At 42.7% G+C, this 12,116-nt stretch overlaps 2 protein-coding genes across 6 annotated transcripts in view; one reads left to right on the top strand and one right to left on the bottom strand.

Annotated features, from left to right (window-relative positions):
• Nucleotides 1–2,301, bottom strand: part of usp54a (ubiquitin specific peptidase 54a) — a 202,013-nt gene extending 199,712 nt beyond the window's left edge. For all 4 annotated transcript variants that reach the window (XM_079362145.1, XM_079362146.1, XM_079362147.1 and 1 more), the window contains exon 1: nt 2,290–2,301. The gene's annotated coding sequence lies outside the window, so the exon portion shown is untranslated. The remainder of the gene's footprint in view (nt 1–2,289) is intronic.
• Nucleotides 1–12,116, top strand: part of bmpr1aa (bone morphogenetic protein receptor, type IAa) — a 46,157-nt gene extending 34,041 nt beyond the window's left edge. Inside the window, exons 4-13 of one of the 2 annotated variants that reach the window (XM_079362158.1) lie at nt 4,165–4,327; nt 4,588–4,690; nt 5,231–5,330; nt 5,419–5,506; nt 5,689–5,824; nt 6,356–6,548; nt 7,182–7,479; nt 7,918–8,093; nt 8,434–8,564; nt 9,554–12,116. In XM_079362158.1, the coding sequence (XP_079218284.1) occupies nt 4,165–4,327; nt 4,588–4,690; nt 5,231–5,330; nt 5,419–5,506; nt 5,689–5,824; nt 6,356–6,548; nt 7,182–7,479; nt 7,918–8,093; nt 8,434–8,564; nt 9,554–9,679 (1,514 nt within the window). In that variant the 3' untranslated portion in view covers nt 9,680–12,116. Of the gene's footprint in view, nt 1–4,164; nt 4,328–4,587; nt 4,691–5,230; nt 5,331–5,418; nt 5,513–5,688; nt 5,825–6,355; nt 6,549–7,181; nt 7,480–7,917; nt 8,094–8,433; nt 8,565–9,553 lie in introns of both variants that reach the window. The other variant, XM_079362157.1, reaches the window with a different exon arrangement.

Here is a 12,116-nt window from a genome sequence, read left to right as displayed (position 1 = left end):
TGTGCAAACCCAAACATCTTCAGTTTACAAAAGTGTATCTGAAGTCTGAGGTGGGTGTTATCTTTTTTTTTTTTTAAAATTATTTTCACTGTAAAGACTTACCAACAAAAATACATTCAAAAGAGAACTGCTGTTTGCCTTTTCTAGTGTTTGAAGTCACAGCTCTACTTTTTTCTGAGTAAGTTAGTAAATCTTTATTTATACAGCCCTTTTAAAACTCTTTGTTACAAGGTGCTTCACTTAGTGCGTGTTGGTCTTTTAAAGTTTTAATTATTATTATTATAATTATTTGATTTATTCATAACGACGCTTCAGCTCTGTGAGTGACTTGTTTAAGCTTTCTTTCGCAGAACGCATGAAATAGACTATGAAGGTTTCCTCTCGGGCTGCTTTAATACACAGCTTGGCTTTATTTCGATGAATGTTGGCCGCTAGTTACCTCGCTAGCAAGTTTTTCAACAGCCTGCCATTGCCACGGAAACACAAGCTCAGTTGAATAAACATCTCAGGGAGAGCCGGCGTGTAGTTGGCGCTGGTTTAAGTAGAAAGCATCAAAAATTAGAGTTGAGGTGTGTGATGGGAAAAACAAGTCATTTAAACATTGAGCCTAGAAAGAAAGGGGGGGGGGACTTTGATACAGCAGAAATAGTCACATGACCTAACCTGAAATAATTCCATAGCAGTGGGTGCAATGGACAATTACTTTCCCCATTTGACACAAACTGCAGTTTGTGTTTTACTAGTAACAGGTTTTTGCCTGGACTGACAGACTTCAGGCTCCCGTGCTGACAGACACCACAGGGGTGACGAGACTCGTGCAGGATGTTGTATCAGGAGGCAGATTGAGTTCAGGATGTGTCGTCCTCTCCTGTCGACCTGCAGAAAGTGATGACGGCTAGAAACCAGAGAGAACCTGTCTGTCCTTTCTGTCCCGCCCTCGACATCAGCGCTGAGACAAAGAACCTGCGGTGGACAGAATCAGATCTCTGCTGCACCGCATGTTGACTTCAGACAAAATAAAATGTCCACAAACATTCAGCTCCGTTCAAAGAGCTTTGGATTCACGTTTCTGTACACGTCGATCTCCTCACCTGTCCACTTTGAGAAGCAGACCGTCTTCTTTCTGCTCCCCTCTCGTCCTCTCTTTCGCCTGGTTCTCCAAGGTCAGAGAAGAGAGCGGCGACACTGATCGTTCTCTCTGGGTTCCTCTGTGGTTGACAGCTGATCTGACCTCTCACTTCTCCCTCCGAGCCCCTGTTGTTTCGTGTCTGTTTGGAGAAGCGGTGTTTCTGCTGCAGCAGGCGGCGTCACTCAGGATGTGTTGACGATTCCCTGCAGACTTCAGACTGTCACAGTGGAGCCAGAACACACATCAGCCACCTTTTTATATTTAGAAACAATACTAAAGCCAGATGGGCGGTTTGATGCAACGGAGACCATAAAATAACCTCTATACTAAAGTTGATATGATGAGCTTTTTTAATTTCCCTCTCTTGATTGTCTTTGTCACAAACATCGATCATGTTTATTACTTTGTCATTCACACAGGAGTTTCTGTGCATCAGATCAGAACAGCATAATGTGGTTCTGCTTTAACCAGCAGCTCGCACACATTCCTTACTTCTGCACACACGCGTACATCCGCACAAACGTTATCTTCCCACTCACAACATATTTGCAGTCGGTGATTCTTTTGTCGTGGACTAACACACAGCTGTGAAGTGTCTCTGCATGAGCACCGAGCTGAGGGTTGTGTCTGCAGACCACACCGGCTGCCTCGTCATCAAACACATCATCATCGCTCACGGTTCCTCCGGCCGCTAACATGTATACACGGAGAGAGCGGAGAGATCAGAGCGTTTCATCGCTCGGCTGCTGCTGGATGTAAATAAACAGTCGGTCTGAAGCAGCGCTGTGACTTTAAGAGCACATGGAGAGAGTCTGATTACCCAGCGTCCTCTCTGCCAGACCTCAGTCTCCACTCTGACTGCCGGCTCAATTAAGCACACATGTGGAAAGAAACGGAGGCGCGCAGCCATTTCCAGCCTCAGCACACCCAGCTTCCCTTCACTTCTCCTTCCTCCATGTCTCGTAACTTTTACGGCCTGAGTAGGAGGCCTGAAGTGCCTCAGGTCGATGATGAGGATGACGACCTCAATGTTTTTTTTATCTTTAATGAGCAGATTCAAGTCATAAAGTGTCTGTCTTCTAATGAAGACCCTCCTCGGTCTGCAATGAGGAAGAGCTGAGGTCAATATGTCCCTCAATACCAATGAGCATTGTCGACACTTAGGATTCAAGTCTTTATTGTCTTGGTTTTGTATTTTTATTTTGCCCTTGCACACGTCTGTGTTGTGGAGAATGTAACTTTGTCAAATAAAATGTGTAGTGTGCTCAAAGAGGAATTTTTGTAGTTGAAGTCAGGCCATGTTTTGAAGTGATATCCATCGTCTCTCTCAAGCAGAGCAGTGACTCAATCGAACCCCTCTTAGTCTTTTCTGTCTGATGTGTCTCGAAAAAGCAGCATCGACTCATCAAACCTGTTTAAAAGACCAACAACTCAAAGTGAGGTCGTGTTCTTGGTCCTGTACTTTCACTCACTACACATCGTCTGCCAAACGGCACATTTACTTCATTCGGTCCTTTGTCTCAACAGTTGCATCCGTGTGATTTTTATATTTTGTTGTGACTTTAACTATATGCGCCTCCACAACGGCATGCACTCGATGAAATTAAAAGACACAGAGCAGAGACTTCCACCGTATTTCATGCATGTCAGTGATCACCAGTTTGAAGGCTGACAGTTTTAGACGATTTAAACCTCAGTTCAGCTCAGTGGGATATCCGTGACAAGTACACAGTGTCCTTCATGCAGCTTTAATCTGAGACAGTAACACTCTTTGTCCTGACAGTTTTTAGTTATCTGAGATGAAAAAATGCGTAATATGCACTGCAGCTAAGTTTAATTTCTCTATTACACACACAAACAACAACCCGATGTCTTTAATTCGTTTAGTTAAATGACATTAAGTGTGGATGGAGCGCTGGGAGAGAAAAAGGCTGCAGCCGGATGATCACTGCGTGATGGGGAGGATTTAATGTGCAGACTCGGCTCAGTGTGAGGCCGAGGTCACAGCGAGGAGTCAGTCTTCAGATGATTTTCTGCTTTCTGTTTTTCTCTCTCCGTGTCAAACATGAGTCAGAGTCTGCGTTCCAGCGTGCAGAGTCACAGCATATCGCTGCTAGATCCTTCGGTACACTCGCTGAACCGCAGGACCCAGGTCTCACTTTGACAGAGAACAGACAGACAGGCTGTAACCATGGCGACCGGGCAGCTCAAAGTGTAGGTGTGCAGGTAGTTCATGCCCAGACATGACAGCATGCACGTCTACACACCTCCGAGTGTTTTTACTCTGAGCTGCAGAGAGAGGAGAGAGGAAAAGAAACCTGTTAGAAGTCAATGTGTTATTCGCTTAGAGAGAATCAGCTGTGGTTATTTGATTAGATTTATTATTTTAACTTTTTTTCTTTTTTCATAATACACAATCTGGCTTCTTTTATTTGTGTCTTAAAAGATGAAAAGACCAAAGAGGATTACATATAGGTTGTTTGGGGGTCTTTCGGCCTGCGAGCTGCGACCTTTGCCCTCCGATCTAATCCCAGAGTTACTTGGTTGTTTTGAAGTAGAATCAAATCTTTTCACCGAAGCTGTTAAACAGTGTGTCGCGTTTTTTTCAAAAACAGCTCAAATGTGAAGATTAAAAGCGCCACACTCACAATCGCTCACTCACACCATTATAAATAACCTGAACTCCTTATATGGTGCTCTGTCCTCCTCCTCTGTCTGCAGTCCAGCTGATAGAGGAGAAATGTTTCACCTCCAGTAAGAGTCACATGACATGAAGTCTGTTCTTCAAATCCTGGACTCTAAACCGTCCCTGTATTTCAGATTAAAGATTAGATTTTCTTTTTCTCCTGTGAAGAATGAAGACGTGATCTTTATTTTAAACACCTTTTAGAAAACTCTGATTTAAACGCTGTCAGCTGATGAGAATCGCACGGACACACGGGAGACTTGGAAGTTCTGATAAGTTCTTCATCTCTGTCTTTGGTTCTGATTCAGTTTGTGTGTGTGTTTATTTTCTCTCTCTCTCTCTCTTCCAGCTGCTGGTCAGAATCCAGACCACGTCCTGCAGGGGACGGGGGTTAAACCTGAGGCACGGCGACCTGGTGAGGACTCGACCATCGCGCCTGAGGACGCTGCCCGTTTCCTCAGCTGTTACTGCTCCGGACACTGTCCTGAGGACGCCACCAACAACACCTGCCAGTGAGTAGAGAGACGCTGACAGGAGGAAAGAATCTCTATATATCTGAATATCTGAAAGACGGCCCCTCATTTTCCCTCCCTCTATTCTGCGTTTGAACAATTCACTGGGGTTTTTAAACGTGTTCAGGTATCACTGTTTAGTTTGAAAGTTCTCTCAATAATCGGGTTTAATTGAAGTCATTTTCAGACGATGTGGATTAATACTTTCCGTGTTTACGTGGAGTTCTTGATGATGTGATTGGTGCTGTGTGTCTCCTCAGAACGAACGGTCAGTGTTTTGCCATCATCGAGGAAGACGAGCACGGTGAGGCCATCCTCACCTCCGGTTGCATGAAGTATGAGGGCTCACACTTCCAGTGCAAGGTACAGAAACACACACACACACACACACACATACACACTGCATATATATATATATATTTTTTTTTTAATTTTAAACTGATTTCAGATCTGTTTTGAAAAACATTGGAAGATGCGAAATATGACTCAAACCCTGAGTGAGAAAAGATTCAAAAACATCACCATCATACAAATGAGGGAATCATGCAAAAACTATGAACAGTCTTTGTTCTTTTATAATTGCAACATGAATCACTCCAGCCTTCTAGTAAAATCAAATTTTTAAACTTCAAGCTCATTTTCTCTTGATGTATGTTTGACTCTACACACTATAGAAACAGTTTCTCTCTTTTTCGTTTGTTTCACTTGTTCCTTAAAGCCTTTAGGACACGCTCTCCCTCTAGTCAGCATCCTTTCATTAGAAGCAAGAGATATAACCCTTAGTTGTAGAAGTTGTTCATCTGATGTAATACACAGACCCTTAAATAAGTTGGTGTCAGGTGTGTCCACAGACAGATCAGCTGTTGATCCCTCCAGGTCTAAATGATTCATTTTGATTGACAGGACTCTCCAAAAGCTCAGACCAGGAGGACCATTGAGTGCTGCAACACCGACTTCTGCAACAGAGACCTGCAGCCCACCCTCCCCCCACAGGCTCCTCAAGGTACCACCTCCATTCCTTTCATTGTTCAGCTTTTTCTCCGGTAACCGTAACCGACCGAGTTCAGCATCGTGATCTCTTCTGTTTGCAGAGGGAAGCCCCCACTGGCTCGCCTTCCTCATCTCCATGATGGTCTGCTGCTGCACTCTGATCTGTGTCACTGTCGTCTGTTACTACAGGTACAGGTAATCAAAATCTGTATTCATTCATTTCTTTATGTAGACTTGCATCTCGTCTGATATAGAGTAACCCTCAGAATGGTATTTAAAGAGTGATTGCTATCATTGCATCAGTCTTAACTTGCTGCTTTTCTGTTGAGCTGTAGATTATTTACGTGTGTGTGTGTGTGTGTGTGTTTCAGGTACAAGTGGCAGACTGAGCGTAAGCGGTATCACAAAGATCTGGAGCCAGAAGTTTTAATCCCATCTGACGAGTCACTCAAAGACCTCATCCACCAATCTCAGAGCTCAGGCAGTGGCTCTGGGCTCCCCCTGCTGGTAGAGACACCACACTGCACCCTCATCATACATACCTTTAACATTTCAATACATACATGTACCATGTTGAGAATAACACAATGACTCTTTATGGGACTGAACGTCAAAATCTATTCTCAAAATAGCAGCCAATATTATAATTTAAGACGTCCTCTAAAAGTCCAACACTGTCATCCCAGAAAGGTTGTAGTTTCGCGCATGACCAGAAAATATCAGTTTGAGTAGAATCTTAAACTGAGATTTGTTGTTTGAAGTGGAATCATTTGTTCTTGAAGTCACCTGCAGTCTTTGATTGAAGTTGATAATGTAATAGTAACACACTAGACAAAGGTTAAGATGGACTTACAGCAGGGTGTGGTATTTTTTTTCTTTTTAATAATAGTTTGCCGCCACACGCACCTACTTTATGAGATATTTGGACACGCAAACACTTTCATAAAAAACATTAATTGAAGTTGTAAAAGACTGAAAACGTTATAAAAACAAACAATAAATAATCCAATAAAATCTCTTCTCTCTTGCCTTGCACAGGTGCAGCGGACCATCGCCAAACAAATTCAGATGGTGCGTCAGATCGGGAAGGGGCGCTACGGCGAGGTGTGGCTGGGCCGCTGGAGGGGAGAGAAGGTGGCCGTCAAAGTCTTCTTCACCCGCGAGGAAGCCAGCTGGTTCAGAGAGACGGAGATCTACCAGACCGTCCTGATGAGACACGAAAACATCCTCGGTAATGATCACCTCCACCTCTTACTAAACGTTCACCTTTAACAGAGGCTTTGAGAGCTGCGATGGAAAATAAGATCTGACTTAAGGAGGAACATTTTCCACATTCAAACCCCAGCAGTGGGCGAGTCGCTCAAAATGAGTAACTAGTCACAGCTATCACAAAGTAACTGAGATATACTATTGGAGTTACTGTTTTATAAAAGTAACTAGTTACTTTGGAAAGTAACGTTAGCTTTACGAAGTAACTTTAACTTTAGTGTGAGAGGAAACAACTCAAACATTTTATGTAACATTGAAGCTATTTACAATACGTAGGAGTTTGGTTATTAGTTCTCTGAAGGCGACAGAGTCAAACATTGATATGGGAAACAGTTCATCAACAGCATGCCTGCTTATCAGTCTGTGAAAGTAAAATTTCATCTCTGGCAACTAGTTTAGTAGAAGCGTGTTGTTAAGCGCTATGATTCGACAGATTCAGACCGTACCACGTTGATCAGGTTCTTTTATCTGTCATATATCTCATTCAATTTGTAAAGCTGCTCTCATTAAAGATTGTTTGTGTCTTTATAAAAACCCTTCACAGTTTTATATATAATGTCATCAGTGAGATTTCACCGCTCAACTCTTCCTGCAGGTTTCATAGCGGCTGACATTAAAGGCACAGGCGCCTTTACACAGCTCTTCCTCATCACCGACTATCACGAGAACGGCTCCCTGTACGACTTCCTGAGGCTGACCACGCTGGACACACAGACTCTGCTGCGGCTGGCGTACTCGGCGGCATGCGGCCTCTGTCACCTGCACACAGAGATCTACGGCACGCAGGGCAAACCAGCCATCGCCCACCGAGACCTGAAGAGCAAAAACATCCTTATCAAGAAGAACGGCACCTGCTGCATCGCCGACCTCGGCCTCGCTGTCAAGTTCAACAGGTGAACAATGCTGGAAATGTTTGTACTTTGCTTGATAAAACTTTTGTTATTTTTCTGATTTCAAAGTAAACAAAGGTGAAACTGTTTAAAAGATCAGTTTTTGGTCCAAACATTATGTTGGTTTTGTGGAGTGCGAGGAGACAAGAGAGAGAGATGCCTCACTTTCCTCTCCACTTTAAAAAGTCAATCAAACTGTACAGCGAGTGAGGTTAAAAAACGTCACGCTACATTAACCTAGAACCTCTAAACCATAACCACCTCTCTCTTAAAGGTACAGTCGCTTGGTGAATGTCTCTTTCAGTCTTACTTATGGGTCACCACAGTGTCTCTCGTCAAATGTAATCCTTCTAAAGTAAACCAAATATTGTAGGAAGATGAATTCTCTGTTAAATAAGAGAAATAGACTACAAATCTGACTATCACTTGTTGTTGCCATAGTGACACAAACGAGGTGGACATCCCTCTGAGCACTCGGGTGGGGACGAGGCGCTACATGGCCCCCGAGGTCTTGGACGAGAGCCTCAACAAGAATCACTTCCAGGCTTACATCATGGCCGACATGTACAGCTACGGCCTCGTCATCTGGGAGATGGCCCGACGCTGCGTTACCGGAGGTACACACACTCAATCACACACACACACACACCTACACGCGCACACACACACACACACACACACACACACACACACACACACACACACTCTCATGTAATGACAGCCACACATAAACAGTTGAATGCTGACTTTTAAAAATGCCAATGAGGTGATTCATCGACAATGCTCTATATGTGAAGGGACAGTAAACATAAAAGCTGCTGTCCTACACTTTGTAGTTTTAGTGGTTGACCTTTCCTTTTTTCTTCTTGTCCTCTGGTTCAGCAAATAAACTCTTTGTTGTATTTTCAGGCAAGGTAACATCAGAGTGTGTGTCTCTCTCTCTCTCTCTGCGCTCAGGTATGGTGGAGGACTACCAGCTGCCGTACTATGAGATGGTGCCCTCTGACCCCTCCTATGAGGACATGCTGGAGGTGGTGTGCGTTAAAGGACTGCGGCCCACGGTGTCAAACCGCTGGAACAGTGACGAGGTGTGAAGAGCTCCATGCTAACATGCTCACAGTGCTGTGATGGCATTCAGTGGTTACTCTCAAACTAAGAATATTACTGTAATCAAATTACACAAAATAATTCTGTTAATGAGTTCAGTTTGTTTGATGCAAGTGAAGTATAAAGATATTTTTAAGAAACACTGCCTGTGTTTCTATAAATCACATATTCAGTATCAGACCGATGTGGAAATAGTGTGTGTGTTGTGAACCTGTTGTGTTTCAGCTCTTAAAGTCACGATATTGAAGCACTATTAAGTAGAGATGTTCCAATACAACTTTTTTTAATTCGAATATGATACTGATATTGCAGCCTTGAGTATTGGCCGATAACGATCCGATACAATAACAGCATGAATCATACAGACTTATTATTTATTTTGTAGTGCGTTAGAAAAAGATTGATCAAGTGATGTTACTCAGAGAACAACAGTCAACAACAGTGGGTATGACAAAAACTGACCCATTTATTATTAACTAATTGGTCACATACATTTTAACTTCAACTTAATATCTACAAGTGAATAAAATAAATACAAAATAAATTAAAGACCCTGAAAAATAAGTCAGTCTGAAAAACCAATATTTATTTTCTGGCTGATATCGGACCGATCAATATCAATATCAGATCGCGACACCCCAAATATAAAGTTGTACACATTTCTCATTTTCATGGTCAGTTTGAGTGAAGTTCATTGGAAAACCGGCAGGAAGTTTAGAGGCACGTGCAGCCAATCAGGTGCTAAAGACAAAAGGAGGTCATTGTAAGTAGAGGAAGTAAAGAGGATTTTATTCCTCAGTGGTTTTCTGGATGTGATGAGCTCTGCTTGAATCCAAACTAAAGAAACTCAAGGTCGTAGTTAAGCTTCATTCAGTCAGAGACGTTTTCCTCACATCTGGATGAAATGTTTCAAAGACATCTGGACCTCCAGTTGGTGTGTCTCTAACGTCGGGTTGTCGTGTTTCCGCAGTGCCTTCGAGCCATGCTGAAGCTGATGTCAGAGTGCTGGGCTCATAATCCTGCCTCCCGCCTCACCATCCTCAGAGTGAAAAAGTCGCTCGCCAAGATGGTGGAGTCCCAGGACATCAAAATCTGACCGGCCTCAACATCCTCCTCAATCTCTTCAGCGTCCCATCACCACCACCCTCAGACCCGTATGAAGCCAGAAAACACTCAACCTGACCTGCTGCAGGGTCAGACCGGACCGGCTCCTCCTGCCTCACTACATCAACCCTCATCTGGAGAGGGGAGAGGATGACTAGGAGGAGGAGTCGGGAGGGAAGGAAGGACCTATCAGAGGGCTTAGCTGTACTCCTCCTTCTGCTTCCTCCATTCTTTAGTCTGTCTGTGGCCTGGAAATAAAACATGGAGTCCTCCCTCCTTATACTCCTCCTTCTGGCTCGTAGGTGGAGAGACAGCCAGTTTGACGCTTTCTGTGAAAGCCAAACAAGACAATAATTTTGACGGGCTTCCTGTTGGAGGGGAGGGGAGGGTTTGACTGAACCAAGAAATTCAAAAAAACAAAACATTTTTTTAAAAATTGTTTTTAAAGGACCCGTCTTGCCCAGCCTTCCTCCACTTCTGCCTGTTTCAAAATGCCAATTTATGACTTTGTCTCATTACTTTCTCTTCAGGACTGAGTTCTCCTGCCATATTGAAATATATCTCCACTCTGAACGTAGAGTTAATTACAAAGAGAAATAAGGTACTATTATAATATGTGAATTTTAATGTGTAAATAAATGTTATCATTGGATGCCGTGCCTACTCATAAGAAGATTTAAAAACCAGAACACTATGCTGCAGTGGTGTTGACGTCCAGCCGACTCCAGGAGAGGATGGTGTCGCCGTGGAGACGTCTCCCGTCCTGTCTGTCTGTCTGTCTGTCTGTCTGTCTGTCTGTCTGTCTGTCTGTCTGTCTGTCTGTCTGTCTGTCTGTCTGTCTGTCTGTCTGTCTGTCTGTCTGTCAGCTGTTCTAAAGATGTGGAGCTGCTCTGGTGTCAGAAAAGAGACGTCATTGGTCGAGTTGAACCTCAGTGGCTGGAGCCAAGGAGCAAAGTGTTAGTCCTAAACAAGAAGTGCAGATGTGTTCAGCTAGCCAAAGACAAGTACACTAATCCCTCCCCTCAATGCCTTTTTGAATATTCCATTCTTATCTTTTGGGTAAGTTTAAACTTATTTTGGCTCAGTGATTAAGGATGTTACTTTTATTAGAAATTCTCTGTGACTGTGGATCTTCCGAGTCACGTTTAAGATGCTCGTATTAAAACCGACACAAAAAAAGCTAGAAATTATACATAGAACAATGAGAAGCCATCATGTAAATACCTGAATGAAAGATTATGCAATTATTAAACAAAAGATTAAGAGGATCAATTGTTCACATGAAACAAGAAATGGAATTTAAGATGCTAAAAGCTTTTTTCCCCTGAATTAGAAAAATGCGTTGTCTTACTGTATAATCTGACTTAAGAGATCAGACCTTAAACAATCCAGCGTTTAAAAGAAGAGCTGAAGGAGTTGACCGACGAGGAGAGAGATGTTACCTTTAAGTGTAAAACACAGTAAGTTACATTTTGTTTCCTCCTGACTGTTATTAGCTGACTTAGTGTGCTAAGTTGTGAGGTCATGGCTCATAAAGTTGGACTTAGCTTCTAAAGTAACCTTCTACCTGTTGGCTTAAATCTTTGTCGCTCAGCTTTTTAAAGCGGTTAGTAGATTTGTTTAGGCTCCTCCCACTCAGGTACCACTTTGATACCAGATTGTTTCTAATATTCTGTGTGTTGTGTTTTTATTTTAATTTTTTTTTTCTTCTTAAAGCATTAAAATTCATTGAAACCATTACAAAGAATTCAGACAAAACTTCCTCCTGAAGAATATTTGAGAAAACAATCGAGGGCAGAAATCTTTGCGCAGCTGGAAGACTTTAAGCAGGGGTGTTCAGTATGCTTCATTGCCTGTTCGATCTGGTCGATTAAAGGTTTAGGGTTTAAAACACAACTGTGATTTTTGCAGCTGCAGAGCTTGATCAGCAGTTTGTCTTTGCTTCCAGTGTTTTTGCTAAGCTAGGCTAAAAGGCTGGATCCTCTCTGTACTAAACACCCAGATAAAATGGTGCACTGTTCCTTTAAATATGTTCTGTTTTTGGCTCCTGTTGGATGTGCACCTGTTGCCTAGTGTGCAAGTTCTCTCAGATCACGTGTGTGTGTGCGTGCGTGTGTCAGTGTGCGCGAATGTGCGCCTGCCTGTGTGTGAATGTGTGTAGCTGATAGTTCATACAGTAGCTGTTTAAGAGCAGTATCTTAGTGTTTTTCTCTGTAATAAATATGCAAGAAAACAAACCCCTGTATAGGAATAATCTCTAATATGTAAATCTATAATGTTTTTTTTTTTTTTTTTTTTTTTGGTGTTGTTATTTTGTACAGCATCTGGTTCGGTGCCTTATGAGTTTACCAAGGAAATGAAAAAAACTCTGTAAACAGTCTGTCCAATGTAACGATTTCTAAGTAAATAACCTTATTTTAGTACACAAA

This window comes from Symphodus melops (assembly GCF_947650265.1).
Source record: "Symphodus melops genome assembly, chromosome: 15".
NCBI classification, from domain to species: domain Eukaryota; kingdom Metazoa; phylum Chordata; class Actinopteri; order Labriformes; family Labridae; genus Symphodus; species Symphodus melops.
Note: the sequence above shows the minus strand (reverse complement) of the source record. Positions and strands in the feature narration are given on the sequence as shown.